Here is a 23,992-nt window from a genome sequence, read left to right as displayed (position 1 = left end):
TGACAGCTCCTTATCATCTACCCATCCCCGACCCCTCACCCTGGCATTGGTGTCCACGGTGTCCAAGGCCACAGGGAAATTTTTATCTTTAACTAGAGAGAGAAAAGAGAACAGGGGGAGGAAGAGATGGGGAGTAAAAGGGGGAGGGAAGGAAAGTGAGGAAGGCAGGGCCTCAGGGGGCACCCAGGCCCCTGGGCCTGCCCTGCAGGGAGGGCCTGTGCAGGACCTGGCCCTTAGAGGGGTTCGTGGAAGCAGCGAGGGCAGGAGGTAGACGCAGGAGGTTGGACAAGAGAAGTCCTCTAGTCTCCCCTGGAGGAAATGGTGCCCTGGGAGCACCCTCCAGCCCCACCTTCGCCAGGAGACAAGACTCACCTCTTCTGTCATCCTGGAAGGCAAAGTTAGAAAAACCCGGTTTTGCACTCTGATCCCAGGTCTCAAACCACTTCCTGTCGTCCCTGGACCTGCCAGAAGGGCGCCGCATCATCAGGGCAGGGTAACCCGGTCCGGGACGCCTCTCCCCTCACCCATCCACCCCCAGCTCACTCACCTGCCTCGGCCTTGCCTGTCCCTCCTCCGAGAGCGCACAACGAACACGCTCAGCGCCACCACCAGCAACAGCAGAAGCAGGGCCCCGACTCCCGCCAGGCCCCCGACCAGCGCCTTCCAGGAGATGGCTACCTCGCAGCGCGGGCCCAAGAACCAGTGCGTGTCCGTGGAGAAGCAGCTGGAGGAGAGGGTCACCGGTCAACACTCTCACCACCTCCCTCGCCAGGGCAATTTGTGCCCCTAGACAACTCAGGTCCTGGCAGGTGGGCGGGGCTCCACCAGGAGACAAATGGGCGGGGCCGGATGATTGGCCCAGCTGGCTGTGGGCGGGGCCTCACCGGCAAGCAGGCCCACTCCTCTGCAGAACGCATTGGCCCTGATGGCAGTCAATGGCGCCTTCCACGCCCGCCGCGCATTTGGTGACACAGCGGAGCTGGTTCTCCTCCAGGAAAGGGAAGTAGAAATCCTCGAAACCTTCGGCAGCAGCGCGGCGACAGATGGCTGGGGGGTAGGTAGGGGGTTGCAGACGTAAAGACCTCATCCACTCTACTCTGGGGCCTGGCTATGGTAATTCTGAAAATGGGTAGAGGACTGCATTTCCGCGGGTGGCGTGTCGGGGGTAGGCCGTGGGATTAGATGAGTGCAGGGTAGGCCCGTCACCCTCTCCTCACCCTCTCTGGTGATCCTTCCCCACGTGGAAGCTACTAACAAGGACCCGAGAGGCAGCCCTGGCAGGTGGGTACCCACTTGCCTCCCCAGAAGGTCCCCCCGCCTCCCTGGGAATCTCAGTGGACAGCTGTCCCTTGTGGGAGGGGTCCCGGCCACCTGGGGCCGCTCAGCCCTCCGCCCCAGCTCTCACCTTCAGGTGACAGCTCCGTCCTGGTGGTGTTGTTCACCTTGATGGAGTCAGGCTTCAAACACAGGACTGAGGGCCACAGGCACAGGTGGGATCGGGGCAGGCACAGGAAGGGACAGAAAGCGCTCTGTCAGTACGGGGGAGGTTTGGATGGGCCTGAAGGAGGCCTCCTTGGGCCTCCTCATGTCCCCTGAAGAGCCAGGGTCCTCAGCCACCCGGGAGACCTTGAGCAACTCTCTTCCGCAGCTCCTAGGTTCTGACAACGCTTCCTTAGGCTCACCCTGACCCAGTTTTGTGGACCTGTCTCTCTTCTCCTGTCCTGCCTGAGGTACCGCAGGGCTGACACTTGCCCCCCACAGGCCCCTGTGTGAGTTGGAGCAGGCTGGGATGGTGGCTGTGACCCTGACCCCTCCCTCCAGCCCCAGGCCCCCAGCCTCTGTTCACCCTGGTCATTCTGGCAGCTGTTCCCATCCTGGCTGACATTCTGGAGCTCCTCCTTCAAGGCCACCTTCACCTTCTCATACTCCTCCTCCAGCTGGAGGCTGAAGGGTAACTCCAACAGGACAAGATATTCCACCACGATGCTGCCATTCCTGGGGGCGGGGGCGGGGTGCAGAAAGCCTGAAAAGGTGCCCAGGCCCAAGCCACCATACAACTGTAGAAGGGCATTTCCAGACCAGCCACAACTATGCGGGTGTTGGCAGGAAGGGGCAGAGGCAAGGAGATGGGATTCCAGACTGAGTATGTCCAGAAGGGGCTGCTAGCTTCTCTGCCTTGGGCAGCCTGGGTAGGCGGGACAAGGAATGATTGACATTCTCTGTGTGTTCCCTCAAGCCATAATCAAACCAGGCCCTTCTGGGCTCTCTGCCTCCCTCTTGATGACCTGTCCACTAGACCAGTTGCCAGCCAGAGAGACCAGCTATGGTCCAGACACCAGGCACCGAGCCTCAGACACCACCTCCCTGTAGATCCCAGTCATTCTGCATCCAGCATGCTTCAAGGAGAGGGGAGACATCCCTCCTACAGAGGAATGGATCCTGAAAGTGAACCCCAAACACCCTCCATGGAGTAGTATTCTTGCCTCCTCTGTCCATCCCTCTCTTTATGACATCAAAGGATTCCAGAAGCAAGGGATGGCTTTTTTGGCCCTTCTTTGTGCTCCCCGCCAGCACCACACACACTTGACACTGCCTCCACAGCCCCAGAAAGGGGTCCTACCTCAGAGAAAGGATCTGCACCTCCTTGAATCCCTGCACATTTTGGTAAATCTTCTTTATCTGAAATGCGAAGGATCCCGGCTCACATCTGAACCTCCAATCAGAGGACACCCCGGGGCCCAAGCTCCACTCCAAGGTCATTTGAGTTTTGAATCCCCCCCCCTTCTTCCTCACCTGATCCCGGAAGGCTTTCGTGAAATCCCTGTAGACCTGAGAACTGTTGTCACTGAGGTCCGGGGAGAACTCCTGGTTGACAGACACCGCCATGCCCACTTCACTGTCCACCATATCTGTACACAACATGCCCTGCTCTGGTCACTTCAATGTCCATTCTTGTCTGACGTCAACATCACCACCCTAACCCAGACGCTGCTCCCACTGCCCCTCTCCATGTTTTCTGAGGACTGACTGAATAGCAGAAAGAAGAAAGGTAGGATTTCTGGGATGTGTTGTCCTGAGATGTGAGAAATACTGGAAGTTGGGATGTCCCACAGTCAGTTCTGTAGTCTCTCTCTAGTCTGCCCCAGTGGGAAGAAGAATAGTGGCCCCAACGGTGTCTATGTATAATCCCCAGAACCTGGGAATATATTATGCTCCATGACAAGGAGGAGCTAAAGTGGCAGAAGGAATTAAGGGTACTAATCAGCTGACTTTAATATGGGAAAGTTAACGTGGAATATCTGATTGAGCCCAGTGTAATCACAAGAGTCCGTAGCAGGGGAAGAGAGACTCAGAAGAAATGTGAACCACTCAGAGGCTGATGTTGAGTGTGGAAAAGAGGAGCAGACATGCAATGTGGCTGGCACCAAAGATGCAGCCAGGGGGCCTGGAGGAAGAACTGTAGGAGGCTGGAGAATGCGGAAAGGGCAAAGCAATGGATTCTCCCCTAGGGCCACCAGAAAGAACCCAGCCCTAGCCAGCACCTTGATTTTAGCCCTGCAAGACTCAGGTTGGACTTCTAATCTACAAAATTCTACAGTAATAAATTTGCATGGTTCATCTGCTGAGTTTGCAGTAATTTGATACAGCAGAAATTAGAACCTAATACAACTCCAAGCAACGCAGACTGGGAGGAGGTTCTAGGAAAGGGAGTGGCCCCAGTGACCTCCTGGAGGTAAGAGTGGAGGATAGGTATGGTATGGGGTAGAAGAGGGCATGAGGGAGAAAACAGGGATGAAGAGATTTGGCAAAATGGTTGGTCTCATTAAAGTGACACCTCCCAAAAGAAAGTGCAAAAAGCAACTCACCCAGATGTATCTCTCTGGCAGCCAACTCGCAGCGGGCACCATAGAAAGTTCGGGGACAGAAGCAGCGGCCCTGCATCCAGGTGCCACCATTGTCACAAGCGCCTGGGTAGCAAGCAAAAAGGGAAGGTCAGGCCAGGACTGACCGTGGCCATGGAATTCAGTAGGGGAACGAGAAGGCGAAAGAAAGAGGCAGGAGATCTAACCTGGGCTGTTCATAAGCCTAGACTGTGTGGTCATCTGAGTCGTGGTCAGAGTTGTCCTGCGAGATGTATGCGTGGAGAGAGTCTTGGAGTCCACCAGTATCCGTGGAACTCTGGTGATGGGTAGGCTTTGAGGTGTCAACTTGCGTATAGTCATCATGGAAGATGAAGATCTCCTTCTACGTTTCACGATGCGTGGGACAGTAATGAAGCCAGGCACAAGCCGAGTATTTACAAAGTTGGCATTGATCCAGGTCCCACTATTAGGCCTTTGTGTGCTCGGGAAAACTGTGTTGATGGGAATTCTTCCAATGTTGATAGAACTAGGAGCAGCAGTCTTGTTGGAGGGGTTAGTGCCCAGCATGGGAGGAGAAGTGTCCGGTTTTACAGGGAACGGAGCTGTCGTGGTTGTGGAACTGGGGGAGGTGGACAGCTCAGTAGTAGAGGTGAAAACTGACAACGGGACGGTGGGCAGAGAGGTAACTTCAGCGTTTGGACCCACTTCGGTACACGGTGCAGTGGTAGATGCAGACACTATTGTAACCGATATGGATTCTGGGCACGGGGTGGTGGAAGACAGAGTCAGCATGGTGGTCGTCTGGGTAGGAGAGGTTGTCAGGGAAGTCACGGTGGGGGAAGTTCTTGTCGTTTCAGGTGATGAAAAAGTAGGAAAGGTAGTGACAGAAGAAGGGCCTGTGTTTTCTGTGGTGGACGTTTGAGGGGAGGTAGAAAAAGAACTACTTGTCGTGGAGACCACTGAACTTGGGCTGGTAGAAGACAGAGATGATATTGTTATTGCAGAACTTGAAGAGGAGATGATGGTCCCGAAAGGGGTCCTTATCGCATTAGTAGAAGTACTCAGTACAGGGAAAGCTGAAGAGGCAGAGACCCCTGGAGCACTGGGAGCTGTTATGGAGGTGGCTGTTGTTACCAGGATCGTGGTCCCGGTCTCGGCAACTTCTGTGGTTGAGGGAGTGCTGACAGATGCTGTGACCAAGGTGGCGGGGGGAGACGTATACGTGGGAGTGGTGGCGTCAGTTCTGGGTGTGGTAAACGTCCCAGTCGGAGATGAGGGGGTGGACGTGGACTGGGCGGCGGGGACTGTGGGTAGCGTAAACAGAGGGGCGGTGTCTGTGGTTTCAGTGGGTCCTGGTTCTGTGGTTGGGAAAGATGGAAATGATACAGGTGAACTGGATGCTGTCAAGGTAGTACTGGTCACTGCAGTAGAGACTGGAGCTGTCTGAAAACGGACTATACTTGTTTGAGTGGCTGAGGATGTGATGGGAGAAATAGAAGTAATATCTGTCGTGAGAGACTCTACAGAAACGGTACCAATAGGACTAACTGTGGATCTCAAAGTATATGAAGCAAGCACGGTTGTGTCTCTCGTCTCGACTGTTTGTGTAGAAGCCGCAGTGGAGGACGGTCCCATGGAACTAGGCTGATACGTATATGTAGCAGTGGTGCTGGGTGTGAAACTGTTTTCAGCTGTTTCCTGCATTGAATTAGAAGTGCTCAAGGCAGATGAGGTGGTTCTGTCTGCCTGAATGGTCCTGGTACTGCTGGTAGGCACAAGAGAAGGGCCTAAAGATGGAACTGAAATCCTGGTAGAGAGGAAGGGACTTGCTGTACTTTGGGTGGAAGGGAACATGGATGTGTCACTAGACATAGTGGCCAAGGATGTGACAATACTAGAGGTGCTGCCTATATTATGTGTTCTTGGGGGAGATGGGATGATATTTGTGGTGGAGGGTGAGGGGCTAGACGGCGCAAGTGTGGAGGTTAAGTCAGGGTTGGAGGTTGAGGAAACACCGCGATTCGAGCATGTGGACGGGATGGTGGCCGGAATCGAGATAAGGGCTTCTGTACTGACAGAGGCAGGAGGTAGAGTGGAGGATGTCTGCCCGATGGTGGAGCCAGGGAGGGATGCAGTGAATGCAGACGTGACCACGCTCCTGGTGGAGTAGGTCGTTGAAGAAGTGAGGATCGGAGTGGTTTGTCCTGCTGTGGGGATGAGTGTGGTCACCAAGTGTGTGCCAGCAGCCTGCGTGGTTTCTGCACTGGAGGGCAAGGGCAGAGGAGTTGTGGTCGAGGGGACTGCAGTGTCCTTGGGAGTGGTGATTTCTGTCGTGGACATGGTGGAAGTACTGGTGGGAGGTGAAGGGACAGAAGTGGCGTAGGGAGTGGGGACACTGGATAGAGGGCTTGTGTCTCTGGTGGACGTGGAGGCTGGCTCTGTGGTTGTGGTAGGACTGAATGACGGCACACTCGTGGACGAAGTCAAGGTGTTGGTGGCAACGGGAGTCGAGGTGGTTGATGCCGGAGAATAGAGTCTGCTGGTGGGAGTGGCAGACGATGTGACTGACGGCGGAGAGGACAGCCCTGTGGTGACAGGCTGGCTAGAGGTGTCACTGGGTGGAGACACTGTGGTTGTGTGCAGGGCACTGGTGCTCGAGGCGGGTGAGGTGGTACTCGTTGCCTGAGGCATCCTGGTAATGCTGGGAGACACAGAAGTGCCGAGATGTGTAGCTGGGGTGCTGGTGGAGAGGAAGAGAGTCACTGTGCCTTGGGTGGGAGCGGACGTGGATGTCTCATTAGATACAGTGACTGAGTTTGTGACAACACGGAAGGTTGTTTCTGTATTATCGGTGGTAGGGGAAGATAGGATGCTATTTGTGGTGGTGGCTGAAGTGCTAGACAGCACAAGTGTGGAGCTGAGGTCACCTGTGGAACTCAGTGGGCTAGTCGCACTCGCGGATGTGGATGGGGTGGTGGCTGGTGTCGGGGTAGGGGCTTCTGTACGGACAGAGGAGGGAGGTACAGTCCTGGATGTCTGCACGATGGTGGAGCCAGGGGAGGAAGCAGTGAATGCAGACGTGACCGTGCTCCTGGTGGAGTAGGTGGTTGATGTGGTGAGGATCGGCGTGGTTTGTCCTGCTGTGGGGATGAGTGTGGTCACCAAGTGTGTGCTAGCAGCCTGGGTGGTTTCTGCACTGGAGGGCAAGGGCAGAAGGGTTGTGGTCGAGGTGTTGCCTGCAGTGTCCGTGGGAGTGATGATTTCTGTCGTGGACCTGGTGGAAGTACTGGTGGGAGGTGAAGGGACTGAAGTGGTGTCGGGAGTGGGGACACTGGGTAAAGGGCTCGTGTTTCTAGTTGACGCGGAGCCTGGCTCTGTGGTTGTGGTAGGACTGAATGAAGGCACCCCCGTGGACGAGGTCATGGTGTTGGTGGCAATGGGGGTCGAGGTGGTGGACATTGGAGAAGACAGTGTGCTGGTGGCAGTGGCAGACGATGTGACTGACGGTGGAGACGGCACCCCCGTGGTGACAGGCTGGCTAGAGGTATCACTGGGAGGCGTCACCGTGGTTGTGTGCAGGGCACTGGTGCCTGTGGCAGGTGAGGTGGTACTCTCTGCCTGAACGGTCCTGGCAGTGCTGGCAGGTACGGAAGAAGGGCCTAGAGATGTAGCTGGAGTGCTGGTAGACAGGAAGGGAGTCCCTGTGCTGTGGGTGGTAGCGGACGTGGATGTCCCCCTAGACACAGTGACAGAGTCTGTGACAACACTGAAGGTTGCGTCTGTATTATGGGTGGTAGGGGAAGATAGGATGCTATTTGTGGTGGTGGGTGAAGTGCTAGACCCCGCAAGTGTGGAGCTGAGGTCACTTGTGGAGCTCAGGGAGCCAGTGGCACTGGTGGTTTTGGACCCGGTGGTGGCTGGTGTCGGGGTAGGGGCTTCTGTACTGACAAAGGAAGGAGGTACAGTCTTGGATGTCTGCCCGATGGTGGAGCCAGGGAGGGATGCAGTGAATGCAGACGTGACCGTGCTGCCGGTGGAGTAGGTCGTTGAAGAAGTGAGGATCGGAGTGGTTTGTCCTGCTGTGGGGATGAGTGTGGTCACCAAGTGTGTGCCAGCAGCCTGCGTGGTTTCCGCACTGGAGGGCAAGGGCAGAGGGGTCGTGGTCGAGGTGGGGACTGCAGTGTCCTTGGGAGTGGTGATTTCTGTCGTGGACATGGTGGAAGTACTGGTGGGAGGTGAAGGGACAGAAGTGGTGTAGGGAGTGGGGACACTGGATAGAGGGCTTGTGTCTCTGGTGGACGTGGAGGCTGGCTCTGTGGTTGTGGTAGGACTGAATGACGGCACACTCGTGGACGAAGTCAAGGTGTTGGTGGCAACGGGAGTCGAGGTGGTTGATGCCGGAGAATAGAGTCTGCTGGTGGGAGTGGCAGACGATGTGACTGACGGCGGAGAGGACAGCCCTGTGGTGACAGGCTGGCTAGAGGTGTCACTGGGTGGAGACACTGTGGTTGTGTGCAGGGCACTGGTGCTCGAGGCAGGTGAGGTGGTACTCGTGGCCTGAGCCATCCTGGTAGTGCTGGGAGACACAGAAGTGCCGAGATGTGTAGCTGGGGTGCTGGTGGAGAGGAAGAGAGTCACTGTGCCTTGGGTGGGAGCGGACGTGGATGTCTCATTAGATACAGTGACTGAGTTTGTGACAACACGGAAGGTTGTTTCTGTATTATCGGTGGTAGGGGAAGATAGGATGCTATTTGTGGTGGTGGCTGAAGTGCTAGACAGCACAAGTGTGGAGCTGAGGTCACCTGTGGAACTCAATGGGCTAGTCGCACTCGCGGATGTGGATGGGGTGGTGGCTGGTGTCGGGGTAGGGGCTTCTGTACGGACAGAGGAGGGAGGTACAGTCCTGGATGTCTGCACGATGGTGGAGCCAGGGGAGGAAGCAGTGAATGCAGACGTGACCGTGCTCCTGGTGGAGTAGGTGGTTGATGTGGTGAGGATCGGCGTGGTTGGTCCTGCTGTGGGGATGAGTGTGGTCACCAAGTGTGTGCTAGCAGCCTGGGTGGTTTCTGCACTGGAGGGCAAGGGCAGAAGGGTTGTGGTCGAGGTGTTGCCTGCAGTGTCCGTGGGAGTGATGATTTCTGTCGTGGACCTGGTGGAAGTACTGGTGGGAGGTGAAGGGACTGAAGTGGTGTCGGGAGTGGGGACACTGGGTAAAGGGCTCGTGTTTCTAGTTGACGCGGAGCCTGGCTCTGTGGTTGTGGTAGGACTGAATGAAGGCACCCCCGTGGACGAGGTCATGGTGTTGGTGGCAACGGGGGTCGAGGTGGTGGACATTGGAGAAGACAGTGTGCTGGTGGCAGTGGCAGACGATGTGACTGACGGTGGAGACGGCACCCCCGTGGTGACAGGCTGGCTAGAGGTATCACTGGGAGGCGTCACCGTGGTTGTGTGCAGGGCACTGGTGCCTGTGGCAGGTGAGGTGGTACTCTCTGCCTGAACGGTCCTGGCAGTGCTGACAGGTACGGAAGAAGGGCCTAGAGATGTAGCTGGAGTGCTGGTAGACAGGAAGGGAGTCCCTGTGCTGTGGGTGGTAGCGGACGTGGATGTCCCCCTAGACACAGTGACAGAGTCTGTGACAACACTGAAGGTTGCGTCTGTATTATGGGTGGTAGGGGAAGATAGGATGCTATTTGTGGTGGTGGGTGAAGTGCTAGACCCCGCAAGTGTGGAGCTGAGGTCACTTGTGGAGCTCAGGGAGCCAGTGGCACTGGTGGTTTTGGACCCGGTGGTGGCTGGTGTCGGGGTAGGGGCTTCTGTACTGACAAAGGAAGGAGGTACAGTCTTGGATGTCTGCCCGATGGTGGAGCCAGGGAGGGATGCAGTGAATGCAGACGTGACCGTGCTGCCGGTGGAGTAGGTCGTTGAAGAAGTGAGGATCGGAGTGGTTTGTCCTGCTGTGGGGATGAGTGTGGTCACCAAGTGTGTGCCAGCAGCCTGCGTGGTTTCCGCACTGGAGGGCAAGGGCAGAGGGGTCGTGGTCGAGGTGGGGACTGCAGTGTCCTTGGGAGTGGTGATTTCTGTCGTGGACATGGTGGAAGTACTGGTGGGAGGTGAAGGGACAGAAGTGGTGTAGGGAGTGGGGACACTGGATAGAGGGCTTGTGTCTCTGGTGGACGTGGAGGCTGGCTCTGTGGTTGTGGTAGGACTGAATGACGGCACACTCGTGGACGAAGTCAAGGTGTTGGTGGCAACGGGAGTCGAGGTGGTTGATGCCGGAGAATAGAGTCTGCTGGTGGGAGTGGCAGACGATGTGACTGACGGCGGAGAGGACAGCCCTGTGGTGACAGGCTGGCTAGAGGTGTCACTGGGTGGAGACACTGTGGTTGTGTGCAGGGCACTGGTGCTCGAGGCAGGTGAGGTGGTACTCGTGGCCTGAGCCATCCTGGTAGTGCTGGGAGACACAGAAGTGCCGAGATGTGTAGCTGGGGTGCTGGTGGAGAGGAAGAGAGTCACTGTGCCTTGGGTGGGAGCGGACGTGGATGTCTCATTAGATACAGTGACTGAGTTTGTGACAACACGGAAGGTTGTTTCTGTATTATCGGTGGTAGGGGAAGATAGGATGCTATTTGTGGTGGTGGCTGAAGTGCTAGACAGCACAAGTGTGGAGCTGAGGTCACCTGTGGAACTCAATGGGCTAGTCGCACTCGCGGATGTGGATGGGGTGGTGGCTGGTGTCGGGGTAGGGGCTTCTGTACGGACAGAGGAGGGAGGTACAGTCCTGGATGTCTGCACGATGGTGGAGCCAGGGGAGGAAGCAGTGAATGCAGACGTGACCGTGCTCCTGGTGGAGTAGGTGGTTGATGTGGTGAGGATCGGCGTGGTTGGTCCTGCTGTGGGGATGAGTGTGGTCACCAAGTGTGTGCTAGCAGCCTGGGTGGTTTCTGCACTGGAGGGCAAGGGCAGAAGGGTTGTGGTCGAGGTGTTGCCTGCAGTGTCCGTGGGAGTGATGATTTCTGTCGTGGACCTGGTGGAAGTACTGGTGGGAGGTGAAGGGACTGAAGTGGTGTCGGGAGTGGGGACACTGGGTAAAGGGCTCGTGTTTCTAGTTGACGCGGAGCCTGGCTCTGTGGTTGTGGTAGGACTGAATGAAGGCACCCCCGTGGACGAGGTCATGGTGTTGGTGGCAACGGGGGTCGAGGTGGTGGACATTGGAGAAGACAGTGTGCTGGTGGCAGTGGCAGACGATGTGACTGACGGTGGAGACGGCACCCCCGTGGTGACAGGCTGGCTAGAGGTATCACTGGGAGGCGTCACCGTGGTTGTGTGCAGGGCACTGGTGCCTGTGGCAGGTGAGGTGGTACCCTCTGCCTGAACGGTCCTGGCAGTGCTGGCAGGTACGGAAGAAGGGCCTAGAGATGTAGCTGGAGTGCTGGTAGACAGGAAGGGAGTCCCTGTGCTGTGGGTGGTAGCGGACGTGGATGTCCCCCTAGACACAGTGACAGAGTCTGTGACAACACTGAAGGTTGCGTCTGTATTATGGGTGGTAGGGGAAGATAGGATGCTATTTGTGGTGGTGGGTGAAGTGCTAGACCCCGCAAGTGTGGAGCTGAGGTCACTTGTGGAGCTCAGGGAGCCAGTGGCACTGGTGGTTTTGGACCCGGTGGTGGCTGGTGTCGGGGTAGGGGCTTCTGTACTGACAAAGGAAGGAGGTACAGTCTTGGATGTCTGCCCGATGGTGGAGCCAGGGAGGGATGCAGTGAATGCAGACGTGACCGTGCTGCCGGTGGAGTAGGTCGTTGAAGAAGTGAGGATCGGAGTGGTTTGTCCTGCTGTGGGGATGAGTGTGGTCACCAAGTGTGTGCCAGCAGCCTGCGTGGTTTCCGCACTGGAGGGCAAGGGCAGAGGGGTCGTGGTCGAGGTGGGGACTGCAGTGTCCTTGGGAGTGGTGATTTCTGTCGTGGACATGGTGGAAGTACTGGTGGGAGGTGAAGGGACAGAAGTGGTGTAGGGAGTGGGGACACTGGATAGAGGGCTTGTGTCTCTGGTGGACGTGGAGGCTGGCTCTGTGGTTGTGGTAGGACTGAATGACGGCACACTCGTGGACGAAGTCAAGGTGTTGGTGGCAACGGGAGTCGAGGTGGTTGATGCCGGAGAATAGAGTCTGCTGGTGGGAGTGGCAGACGATGTGACTGACGGCGGAGAGGACAGCCCTGTGGTGACAGGCTGGCTAGAGGTGTCACTGGGTGGAGACACTGTGGTTGTGTGCAGGGCACTGGTGCTCGAGGCAGGTGAGGTGGTACTCGTGGCCTGAGCCATCCTGGTAGTGCTGGGAGACACAGAAGTGCCGAGATGTGTAGCTGGGGTGCTGGTGGAGAGGAAGAGAGTCACTGTGCCTTGGGTGGGAGCGGACGTGGATGTCTCATTAGATACAGTGACTGAGTTTTTGACAACACGGAAGGTTGTTTCTGTATTATCGGTGGTAGGGGAAGATAGGATGCTATTTGTGGTGGTGGCTGAAGTGCTAGACAGCACAAGTGCGGAGCTGAGGTCACCTGTGGAACTCAATGGGCTAGTCGCACTCGCGGATGTGGATGGGGTGGTGGCTGGTGTCGGGGTAGGGGCTTCTGTACGGACAGAGGAGGGAGGTACAGTCCTGGATGTCTGCACGATGGTGGAGCCAGGGGAGGAAGCAGTGAATGCAGACGTGACCGTGCTCCTGGTGGAGTAGGTGGTTGATGTGGTGAGGATCGGCGTGGTTGGTCCTGCTGTGGGGATGAGTGTGGTCACCAAGTGTGTGCTAGCAGCCTGGGTGGTTTCTGCACTGGAGGGCAAGGGCAGAAGGGTTGTGGTCGAGGTGTTGCCTGCAGTGTCCGTGGGAGTGATGATTTCTGTCGTGGACCTGGTGGAAGTACTGGTGGGAGGTGAAGGGACTGAAGTGGTGTCGGGAGTGGGGACACTGGGTAAAGGGCTCGTGTTTCTAGTTGACGCGGAGCCTGGCTCTGTGGTTGTGGTAGGACTGAATGAAGGCACCCCCGTGGACGAGGTCATGGTGTTGGTGGCAACGGGGGTCGAGGTGGTGGACATTGGAGAAGACAGTGTGCTGGTGGCAGTGGCAGACGATGTGACTGACGGTGGAGACGGCACCCCCGTGGTGACAGGCTGGCTAGAGGTATCACTGGGAGGCGTCACCGTGGTTGTGTGCAGGGCACTGGTGCCTGTGGCAGGTGAGGTGGTACCCTCTGCCTGAACGGTCCTGGCAGTGCTGGCAGGTACGGAAGAAGGGCCTAGAGATGTAGCTGGAGTGCTGGTAGACAGGAAGGGAGTCCCTGTGCTGTGGGTGGTAGCGGACGTGGATGTCCCCCTAGACACAGTGACAGAGTCTGTGACAACACTGAAGGTTGCGTCTGTATTATGGGTGGTAGGGGAAGATAGGATGCTATTTGTGGTGGTGGGTGAAGTGCTAGACCCCGCAAGTGTGGAGCTGAGGTCACTTGTGGAGCTCAGGGAGCCAGTGGCACTGGTGGTTTTGGACCCGGTGGTGGCTGGTGTCGGGGTAGGGGCTTCTGTACTGACAAAGGAAGGAGGTACAGTCTTGGATGTCTGCCCGATGGTGGAGCCAGGGAGGGATGCAGTGAATGCAGACGTGACCGTGCTGCCGGTGGAGTAGGTCGTTGAAGAAGTGAGGATCGGAGTGGTTTGTCCTGCTGTGGGGATGAGTGTGGTCACCAAGTGTGTGCCAGCAGCCTGCGTGGTTTCCGCACTGGAGGGCAAGGGCAGAGGGGTCGTGGTCGAGGTGGGGACTGCAGTGTCCTTGGGAGTGGTGATTTCTGTCGTGGACATGGTGGAAGTACTGGTGGGAGGTGAAGGGACAGAAGTGGTGTAGGGAGTGGGGACACTGGATAGAGGGCTTGTGTCTCTGGTGGACGTGGAGGCTGGCTCTGTGGTTGTGGTAGGACTGAATGACGGCACACTCGTGGACGAAGTCAAGGTGTTGGTGGCAACGGGAGTCGAGGTGGTTGATGCCGGAGAATAGAGTCTGCTGGTGGGAGTGGCAGACGATGTGACTGACGGCGGAGAGGACAGCCCTGTGGTGACAGGCTGGCTAGAGGTGTCACTGGGTGGAGACACTGTGGTTGTGTGCAGGGCACTGGTGCTCGAGGCAGGTGAGGTGGTACTCGTGGCCTGAGCCATCCTGGTAGTGCTGGGAGACACAGAAGTGCCGAGATGTGTAGCTGGGGTGCTGGTGGAGAGGAAGAGAGTCACTGTGCCTTGGGTGGGAGCGGACGTGGATGTCTCATTAGATACAGTGACTGAGTTTTTGACAACACGGAAGGTTGTTTCTGTATTATCGGTGGTAGGGGAAGATAGGATGCTATTTGTGGTGGTGGCTGAAGTGCTAGACAGCACAAGTGCGGAGCTGAGGTCACCTGTGGAACTCAATGGGCTAGTCGCACTCGCGGATGTGGATGGGGTGGTGGCTGGTGTCGGGGTAGGGGCTTCTGTACGGACAGAGGAGGGAGGTACAGTCCTGGATGTCTGCACGATGGTGGAGCCAGGGGAGGAAGCAGTGAATGCAGACGTGACCGTGCTCCTGGTGGAGTAGGTGGTTGATGTGGTGAGGATCGGCGTGGTTGGTCCTGCTGTGGGGATGAGTGTGGTCACCAAGTGTGTGCTAGCAGCCTGGGTGGTTTCTGCACTGGAGGGCAAGGGCAGAAGGGTTGTGGTCGAGGTGTTGCCTGCAGTGTCCGTGGGAGTGATGATTTCTGTCGTGGACCTGGTGGAAGTACTGGTGGGAGGTGAAGGGACTGAAGTGGTGTCGGGAGTGGGGACACTGGGTAAAGGGCTCGTGTTTCTAGTTGACGCGGAGCCTGGCTCTGTGGTTGTGGTAGGACTGAATGAAGGCACCCCCGTGGACGAGGTCATGGTGTTGGCGGCAACGGGGGTCGAGGTGGTGGACATTGGAGAAGACAGTGTGCTGGTGGCAGTGGCAGACGATGTGACTGACGGTGGAGACGGCACCCCCGTGGTGACAGGCTGGCTAGAGGTATCACTGGGAGGCGTCACCGTGGTTGTGTGCAGGGCACTGGTGCCTGTGGCAGGTGAGGTGGTACTCTCTGCCTGAACGGTCCTGGCAGTGCTGGCAGGTACGGAAGAAGGGCCTAGAGATGTAGCTGGAGTGCTGGTAGACAGGAAGGGAGTCCCTGTGCTGTGGGCGGTAGCGGACGTGGATGTCCCCCTAGACACAGTGACAGAGTCTGTGACAACACTGAAGGTTGCGTCTGTATTATGGGTGGTAGGGGAAGATAGGATGCTATTTGTGGTGGTGGGTGAAGTGCTAGACCCCGCAAGTGTGGAGCTGAGGTCACTTGTGGAGCTCAGGGAGCCAGTGGCACTGGTGGTTTTGGACCCGGTGGTGGCTGGTGTCGGGGTAGGGGCTTCTGTACTGACAAAGGAAGGAGGTACAGTCTTGGATGTCTGCCCGATGGTGGAGCCAGGGAGGGATGCAGTGAATGCAGACGTGACCGTGCTGCCGGTGGAGTAGGTCGTTGAAGAAGTGAGGATCGGAGTGGTTTGTCCTGCTGTGGGGATGAGTGTGGTCACCAAGTGTGTGCCAGCAGCCTGCGTGGTTTCCGCACTGGAGGGCAAGGGCAGAGGGGTCGTGGTCGAGGTGGGGACTGCAGCGTCCTTGGGAGTGGTGATTTCTGTCGTGGACATGGTGGAAGTACTGGTGGGAGGTGAAGGGACAGAAGTGGTGTAGGGAGTGGGGACACTGGATAGAGGGCTTGTGTCTCTGGTGGACGTGGAGGCTGGCTCTGTGGTTGTGGTAGGACTGAATGACGGCACACTCGTGGACGAAGTCAAGGTGTTGGTGGCAACGGGAGTCGAGGTGGTTGATGCCGGAGAATAGAGTCTGCTGGTGGGAGTGGCAGACGATGTGACTGACGGCGGAGAGGACAGCCCTGTGGTGACAGGCTGGCTAGAGGTGTCACTGGGTGGAGACACTGTGGTTGTGTGCAGGGCACTGGTGCTCGAGGCAGGTGAGGTGGTACTCGTGGCCTGAGCCATCCTGGTAGTGCTGGGAGACACAGAAGTGCCGAGATGTGTAGCTGGGGTGCTGGTGGAGAGGAAGAGAGTCACTGTGCCTTGGGTGGGAGCGGACGTGGATGTCTCATTAGATACAGTGACTGAGTCTGTGACAACACGGAAGGTTGTTTCTGTATTATCGGTGGTAGGGGAAGATAGGATGCTATTTGTGGTGGTGGCTGAAGTGCTAGACAGCACAAGTGTGGAGCTGAGGTCACCTGTGGAACTCAATGGGCTAGACGCACTCGCGGATGTGGATGGGGTGGTGGCTGGTGTCGGGGTAGGGGCTTCTGTACGGACAGAGGAGGGAGGTACAGTCCTGGATGTCTGCACGATGGTGGAGCCAGGGGAGGAAGCAGTGAATGCAGACGTGACCGTGCTCCTGGTGGAGTAGGTGGTTGATGTGGTGAGGATCGGCGTGGTTGGTCCTGCTGTGGGGATGAGTGTGGTCACCAAGTGTGTGCTAGCAGCCTGGGTGGTTTCTGCACTGGAGGGCAAGGGCAGAAGGGTTGTGGTCGAGGTGTTGCCTGCAGTGTCCGTGGGAGTGATGATTTCTGTCGTGGACCTGGTGGAAGTACTGGTGGGAGGTGAAGGGACTGAAGTGGTGTCGGGAGTGGGGACACTGGGTAAAGGGCTCGTGTTTCTAGTTGACGCGGAGCCTGGCTCTGTGGTTGTGGTAGGACTGAATGAAGGCACCCCCGTGGACGAGGTCATGGTGTTGGCGGCAACGGGGGTCGAGGTGGTGGACATTGGAGAAGACAGTGTGCTGGTGGCAGTGGCAGACGATGTGACTGACGGTGGAGACGGCACCCCCGTGGTGACAGGCTGGCTAGAGGTATCACTGGGAGGCGTCACCGTGGTTGTGTGCAGGGCACTGGTGCCTGTGGCAGGTGAGGTGGTACTCTCTGCCTGAACGGTCCTGGCAGTGCTGGCAGGTACGGAAGAAGGGCCTAGAGATGTAGCTGGAGTGCTGGTAGACAGGAAGGGAGTCCCTGTGCTGTGGGTGGTAGCGGACGTGGATGTCCCCCTAGACAGAGTGACAGAGTCTGTGACAACACTGAAGGTTGCGTCTGTATTATGGGTGGTAGGGGAAGATAGGATGCTATTTGTGGTGGTGGGTGAAGTGCTAGACCCCGCAAGTGTGGAGCTGAGGTCACTTGTGGAGCTCAGGGAGCCAGTGGCACTGGTGGTTTTGGACCCGGTGGTGGCTGGTGTCGGGGTAGGGGCTTCTGTACTGACAAAGGAAGGAGGTACAGTCTTGGATGTCTGCCCGATGGTGGAGCCAGGGAGGGATGCAGTGAATGCAGACGTGACCGTGCTGCCGGTGGAGTAGGTCGTTGAAGAAGTGAGGATCGGAGTGGTTTGTCCTGCTGTGGGGATGAGTGTGGTCACCAAGTGTGTGCCAGCAGCCTGCGTGGTTTCCGCACTGGAGGGCAAGGGCAGAGGGGTCGTGGTCGAGGTGGGGACTGCAGTGTCCTTGGGAGTGGTGATTTCTGTCGTGGACATGGTGGAAGTACTGGTGGGAGGTGAAGGGACAGAAGTGGTGTAGGGAGTGGGGACACTGGATAGAGGGCTTGTGTCTCTGGTGGACGTGGAGGCTGGCTCTGTGGTTGTGGTAGGACTGAATGACGGCACACTCGTGGACGAAGTCAAGGTGTTGGTGGCAACGGGAGTCGAGGTGGTTGATGCCGGAGAATAGAGTCTGCTGGTGGGAGTGGCAGACGATGTGACTGACGGCGGAGAGGACAGCCCTGTGGTGACAGGCTGGCTAGAGGTGTCACTGGGTGGAGACACTGTGGTTGTGTGCAGGGCACTGGTGCTCGAGGCAGGTGAGGTGGTACTCGTGGCCTGAGCCATCCTGGTAGTGCTGGGAGACACAGAAGTGCCGAGATGTGTAGCTGGGGTGCTGGTGGAGAGGAAGAGAGTCACTGTGCCTTGGGTGGGAGCGGACGTGGATGTCTCATTAGATACAGTGACTGAGTTTGTGACAACACGGAAGGTTGTTTCTGTGTTATCGGTGGTAGGGGAAGATAGGATGCTATTTGTGGTGGTGGCTGAAGTGCTAGACAGCACAAGTGTGGAGCTGAGGTCACCTGTGGAACTCAATGGGCTAGTCGCACTCGCGGATGTGGATGGGGTGGTGGCTGGTGTCGGGGTAGGGGCTTCTGTACGGACAGAGGAGGGAGGTACAGTCCTGGATGTCTGCACGATGGTGGAGCCAGGGGAGGAAGCAGTGAATGCAGACGTGACCGTGCTCCTGGTGGAGTAGGTGGTTGATGTGGTGAGGATCGGCGTGGTTGGTCCTGCTGTGGGGATGAGTGTGGTCACCAAGTGTGTGCTAGCAGCCTGGGTGGTTTCTGCACTGGAGGGCAAGGGCAGAAGGGTTGTGGTCGAGGTGTTGCCTGCAGTGTCCGTGGGAGTGATGATTTCTGTCGTGGACCTGGTGGAAGTACTGGTGGGAGGTGAAGGGACTGAAGTGGTGTCGGGAGTGGGGACACTGGGTAAAGGGCTCGTGTTTCTAGTTGACGCGGAGCCTGGCTCTGTGGTTGTGGTAGGACTGAATGAAGGCACCCCCGTGGACGAGGTCATGGTGTTGGCGGCAATGGGGGTCGAGGTGGTGGACATTGGAGAAGACAGTGTGCTGGTGGCAGTGGCAGACGATGTGACTGACGGTGGAGACGGCACCCCCGTGGTGACAGGCTGGCTAGAGGTATCACTGGGAGGCGTCACCGTGGTTGTGTGCAGGGCACTGGTGCCTGTGGCACGTGAGGTGGTACTCTCTGCCTGAACGGTCCTGGCAGTGCTGGCAGGTACGGAAGAAGGGCCTAGAGATGTAGCTGGAGTGCTGGTAGACAGGAAGGGAGTCCCTGTGCTGTGGGTGGTAGCGGACGTGGATGTCCCCCTAGACACAGTGACAGAGTCTGTGACAACACTGAAGGTTGCGTCTGTATTATGGGTGGTAGGGGAAGATAGGATGCTATTTGTGGTGTTGGGTGAAGTGCTAGACCCCGCAAGTGTGGAGCTGAGGTCACTTGTGGAGCTCAGGGAGCCAGTGGCACTGGTGGTTTTGGACCCGGTGGTGGCTGGTGTCGGGGTAGGGGCTTCTGTACTGACAAAGGAAGGAGGTACAGTCTTGGATGTCTGCCCGATGGTGGAGCCAGGGAGGGATGCAGTGAATGCAGACGTGACCGTGCTGCCGGTGGAGTAGGTCGTTGAAGAAGTGAGGATCGGAGTGGTTTGTCCTGCTGTGGGGATGAGTGTGGTCACCAAGTGTGTGCCAGCAGCCTGCGTGGTTTCCGCACTGGAGGGCAAGGGCAGAGGGGTCGTGGTCGAGGTGGGGACTGCAGTGTCCTTGGGAGTGGTGATTTCTGTCGTGGACATGGTGGAAGTACTGGTGGGAGGTGAAAGGACAGAAGTGGTGTAGGGAGTGGGGACACTGGATAGAGGGCTTGTGTCTCTGGTGGACGTGGAGGCTGGCTCTGTGGTTGTGGTAGGACTGAATGACGGCACACTCGTGGACGAAGTCAAGGTGTTGGTGGCAACGGGAGTCGAGGTGGTTGATGCCGGAGAATAGAGTCTGCTGGTGGGAGTGGCAGACGATGTGACTGACGGCGGAGAGGACAGCCCTGTGGTGACAGGCTGGCTAGAGGTGTCACTGGGTGGAGACACTGTGGTTGTGTGCAGGGCACTGGTGCTCGAGGCAGGTGAGGTGGTACTCGTGGCCTGAGCCATCCTGGTAGTGCTGGGAGACACAGAAGTGCCGAGATGTGTAGCTGGGGTGCTGGTGGAGAGGAAGAGAGTCACTGTGCCTTGGGTGGGAGCGGACGTGGATGTCTCATTAGATACAGTGACTGAGTTTGTGACAACACGGAAGGTTGTTTCTGTGTTATCGGTGGTAGGGGAAGATAGGATGCTATTTGTGGTGGTGGCTGAAGTGCTAGACAGCACAAGTGTGGAGCTGAGGTCACCTGTGGAACTCAATGGGCTAGTCGCACTCGCGGATGTGGATGGGGTGGTGGCTGGTGTCGGGGTAGGGGCTTCTGTACGGACAGAGGAGGGAGGTACAGTCCTGGATGTCTGCACGATGGTGGAGCCAGGGGAGGAAGCAGTGAATGCAGACGTGACCGTGCTCCTGGTGGAGTAGGTGGTTGATGTGGTGAGGATCGGCGTGGTTGGTCCTGCTGTGGGGATGAGTGTGGTCACCAAGTGTGTGCTAGCAGCCTGGGTGGTTTCTGCACTGGAGGGCAAGGGCAGAAGGGTTGTGGTCGAGGTGTTGCCTGCAGTGTCCGTGGGAGTGATGATTTCTGTCGTGGACCTGGTGGAAGTACTGGTGGGAGGTGAAGGGACTGAAGTGGTGTCGGGAGTGGGGACACTGGGTAAAGGGCTCGTGTTTCTAGTTGACGCGGAGCCTGGCTCTGTGGTTGTGGTAGGACTGAATGAAGGCACCCCCGTGGACGAGGTCATGGTGTTGGCGGCAACGGGGGTCGAGGTGGTGGACATTGGAGAAGACAGTGTGCTGGTGGCAGTGGCAGACGATGTGACTGACGGTGGAGACGGCACCCCCGTGGTGACAGGCTGGCTAGAGGTATCACTGGGAGGCGTCACCGTGGTTGTGTGCAGGGCACTGGTGCCTGTGGCAGGTGAGGTGGTACTCTCTGCCTGAACGGTCCTGGCAGTGCTGGCAGGTACGGAAGAAGGGCCTAGAGATGTAGCTGGAGTGCTGGTAGACAGGAAGGGAGTCCCTGTGCTGTGGGTGGTAGCGGACGTGGATGTCCCCCTAGACACAGTGACAGAGTCTGTGACAACACTGAAGGTTGCGTCTGTATTATGGGTGGTAGGGGAAGATAGGATGCTATTTGTGGTGGTGGGTGAAGTGCTAGACCCCGCAAGTGTGGAGCTGAGGTCACTTGTGGAGCTCAGGGAGCCAGTGGCACTGGTGGTTTTGGACCCGGTGGTGGCTGGTGTCGGGGTAGGGGCTTCTGTACTGACAAAGGAAGGAGGTACAGTCTTGGATGTCTGCCCGATGGTGGAGCCAGGGAGGGATGCAGTGAATGCAGACGTGACCGTGCTGCCGGTGGAGTAGGTCGTTGAAGAAGTGAGGATCGGAGTGGTTTGTCCTGCTGTGGGGATGAGTGTGGTCACCAAGTGTGTGCCAGCAGCCTGCGTGGTTTCCGCACTGGAGGGCAAGGGCAGAGGGGTCGTGGTCGAGGTGGGGACTGCAGTGTCCTTGGGAGTGGTGATTTCTGTCGTGGACATGGTGGAAGTACTGGTGGGAGGTGAAGGGACAGAAGTGGTGTAGGGAGTGGGGACACTGGATAGAGGGCTTGTGTCTCTGGTGGACGTGGAGGCTGGCTCTGTGGTTGTGGTAGGACTGAATGACGGCACACTCGTGGACGAAGTCAAGGTGTTGGTGGCAACGGGAGTCGAGGTGGTTGATGCCGGAGAATAGAGTCTGCTGGTGGGAGTGGCAGACGATGTGACTGACGGCGGAGAGGACAGCCCTGTGGTGACAGGCTGGCTAGAGGTGTCACTGGGTGGAGACACTGTGGTTGTGTGCAGGGCACTGGTGCTCGAGGCAGGTGAGGTGGTACTCGTGGCCTGAGCCATCCTGGTAGTGCTGGGAGACACAGAAGTGCCGAGATGTGTAGCTGGGGTGCTGGTGGAGAGGAAGAGAGTCACTGTGCCTTGGGTGGGAGCGGACGTGGATGTCTCATTAGATACAGTGACTGAGTTTGTGACAACACGGAAGGTTGTTTCTGTATTATCGGTGGTAGGGGAAGATAGGATGCTATTTGTGGTGGTGGCTGAAGTGCTAGACAGCACAAGTGCGGAGCTGAGGTCACCTGTGGAACTCAATGGGCTAGTCGCACTCGCGGATGTGGATGGGGTGGTGGCTGGTGTCGGGGTAGGAGCTTCTGTACGGACAGAGGAGGGAGGTACAGTCCTGGATGTCTGCACGATGGTGGAGCCAGGGGAGGAAGCAGTGAATGCAGACGTGACCGTGCTCCTGGTGGAGTAGGTGGTTGATGTGGTGAGGATCGGCGTGGTTGGTCCTGCTGTGGGGATGAGTGTGGTCACCAAGTGTGTGCTAGCAGCCTGGGTGGTTTCTGCACTGGAGGGCAAGGGCAGAAGGGTTGTGGTCGAGGTGTTGCCTGCAGTGTCCGTGGGAGTGATGATTTCTGTCGTGGACCTGGTGGAAGTACTGGTGGGAGGTGAAGGGACTGAAGTGGTGTCGGGAGTGGGGACACTGGGTAAAGGGCTCGTGTTTCTAGTTGACGCGGAGCCTGGCTCTGTGGTTGTGGTAGGACTGAATGAAGGCACCCCCGTGGACGAGGTCATGGTGTTGGCGGCAACGGGGGTCGAGGTGGTGGACATTGGAGAAGACAGTGTGCTGGTGGCAGTGGCAGACGATGTGACTGACGGTGGAGACGGCACCCCCGTGGTGACAGGCTGGCTAGAGGTATCACTGGGAGGCGTCACCGTGGTTGTGTGCAGGGCACTGGTGCCTGTGGCAGGTGAGGTGGTACTCTCTGCCTGAACGGTCCTGGCAGTGCTGGCAGGTACGGAAGAAGGGCCTAGAGATGTAGCTGGAGTGCTGGTAGACAGGAAGGGAGTCCCTGTGCTGTGGGTGGTAGCGGACGTGGATGTCCCCCTAGACACAGTGACAGAGTCTGTGACAACACTGAAGGTTGCGTCTGTATTATGGGTGGTAGGGGAAGATAGGATGCTATTTGTGGTGGTGGGTGAAGTGCTAGACCCCGCAAGTGTGGAGCTGAGGTCACTTGTGGAGCTCAGGGAGCCAGTGGCACTGGTGGTTTTGGACCCGGTGGTGGCTGGTGTCGGGGTAGGGGCTTCTGTACTGACAAAGGAAGGAGGTACAGTCTTGGATGTCTGCCCGATGGTGGAGCCAGGGAGGGATGCAGTGAATGCAGACGTGACCGTGCTGCCGGTGGAGTAGGTCGTTGAAGAAGTGAGGATCGGAGTGGTTTGTCCTGCTGTGGGGATGAGTGTGGTCACCAAGTGTGTGCCAGCAGCCTGCGTGGTTTCCGCACTGGAGGGCAAGGGCAGAGGGGTCGTGGTCGAGGTGGGGACTGCAGTGTCCTTGGGAGTGGTGATTTCTGTCGTGGACATGGTGGAAGTACTGGTGGGAGGTGAAGGGACAGAAGTGGTGTAGGGAGTGGGGACACTGGATAGAGGGCTTGTGTCTCTGGTGGACGTGGAGGCTGGCTCTGTGGTTGTGGTAGGACTGAATGACGGCACACTCGTGGACGAAGTCAAGGTGTTGGTGGCAACGGGAGTCGAGGTGGTTGATGCCGGAGAATAGAGTCTGCTGGTGGGAGTGGCAGACGATGTGACTGACGGCGGAGAGGACAGCCCTGTGGTGACAGGCTGGCTAGAGGTGTCACTGGGTGGAGACACTGTGGTTGTGTGCAGGGCACTGGTGCTCGAGGCAGGTGAGGTGGTACTCGTGGCCTGAGCCATCCTGGTAGTGCTGGGAGACACAGAAGTGCCGAGATGTGTAGCTGGGGTGCTGGTGGAGAGGAAGAGAGTCACTGTGCCTTGGGTGGGAGCGGACGTGGATGTCTCATTAGATACAGTGACTGAGTTTGTGACAACACGGAAGGTTGTTTCTGTGTTATCGGTGGTAGGGGAAGATAGGATGCTATTTGTGGTGGTGGCTGAAGTGCTCGACAGCACAAGTGTGGAGCTGAGGTCACCTGTGGAACTCAATGGGCTAGTCGCACTCGCGGATGTGGATGGGGTGGTGGCTGGTGTCGGGGTAGGGGCTTCTGTACGGACAGAGGAGGGAGGTACAGTCCTGGATGTCTGCACGATGGTGGAGCCAGGGGAGGAAGCAGTGAATGCAGACGTGACCGTGCTCCTGGTGGAGTAGGTGGTTGATGTGGTGAGGATCGGCGTGGTTGGTCCTGCTGTGGGGATGAGTGTGGTCACCAAGTGTGTGCTAGCAGCCTGGGTGGTTTCTGCACTGGAGGGCAAGGGCAGAAGGGTTGTGGTCGAGGTGTTGCCTGCAGTGTCCGTGGGAG

General features: G+C 57.6%; 2 protein-coding genes across 2 annotated transcripts; both read right to left on the bottom strand.

Annotated features, from left to right (window-relative positions):
- Window positions 1-543: 543 nt before the first annotated feature.
- MUC3A (mucin 3A, cell surface associated) lies at window positions 544-21,708 on the bottom strand. The gene is made up of 16 exons (XM_088833040.1): window positions 16,744-21,708; window positions 16,263-16,434; window positions 15,887-15,978; window positions 15,590-15,823; window positions 6,771-15,498; window positions 6,512-6,603; window positions 6,215-6,448; window positions 5,936-6,126; window positions 4,569-4,664; window positions 3,867-3,968; window positions 2,794-2,909; window positions 2,621-2,679; window positions 1,847-1,995; window positions 1,406-1,471; window positions 885-1,047; window positions 544-724 (listed from the first exon to the last, which is right to left on the bottom strand). The coding sequence occupies exons 1-16, from the start codon at window positions 21,552-21,554 to the stop codon at window positions 544-546; spliced, it is 15,486 nt and encodes a 5,161-aa protein (XP_088689166.1). The 5' UTR covers window positions 21,555-21,708.
- A 27-nt stretch (window positions 21,709-21,735) lies between these two features.
- LOC148773622 (uncharacterized) lies at window positions 21,736-23,575 on the bottom strand. The gene is made up of 2 exons (XM_088833039.1): window positions 21,888-23,575; window positions 21,736-21,759 (listed from the first exon to the last, which is right to left on the bottom strand). Exons 1-2 carry the CDS (start codon window positions 23,427-23,429, stop codon window positions 21,736-21,738), a joined length of 1,566 nt encoding a protein of 521 aa, XP_088689165.1. The 5' UTR covers window positions 23,430-23,575.
- Window positions 23,576-23,992: the final 417 nt, after the last annotated feature.

This window comes from Moschus berezovskii, chromosome 27, assembly GCF_049115385.1.
Source record: "Moschus berezovskii isolate FMDL1 chromosome 27, NW_MosBer_1.0, whole genome shotgun sequence".
Taxonomy (NCBI): Eukaryota; Metazoa; Chordata; class Mammalia; order Artiodactyla; family Moschidae; genus Moschus; species Moschus berezovskii.
This window is presented reverse-complemented; position numbering and strand designations above follow the sequence as displayed.

Excerpts from the sequence above, each read along its gene's own strand:
- MUC3A (XM_088833040.1), bottom strand. The coding sequence starts at position 21,554 with ATGGCTCAGGCCACGAGTACCACCTCACCTGCCTCGAGCACCAGTGCC. Across the intron at positions 16,435-16,743 it reads ACGGGGGTGCCGTCTCCACC|TGCAGAAACCACCCAGGCTG; the intron begins GTCAGTCACATC and ends CTTGCCCTCCAG. Across the intron at positions 6,604-6,770 it reads GTGACCTCAGCTCCACACTT|CACCCCAGCTACACATCTCG; the intron begins GTGCTGTCTAGC and ends CCTCTCCACCAG.
- LOC148773622 (XM_088833039.1), bottom strand. The coding sequence starts at position 23,429 with ATGGCTCAGGCCACGAGTACCACCTCACCTGCCTCGAGCACCAGTGCC. Across the intron at positions 21,760-21,887 it reads TCGTGCAGACATCCAGGACT|CACTTCAGCCACCACCACAA; the intron begins GTACCTCCCTCC and ends TGTGCTGTCTAG.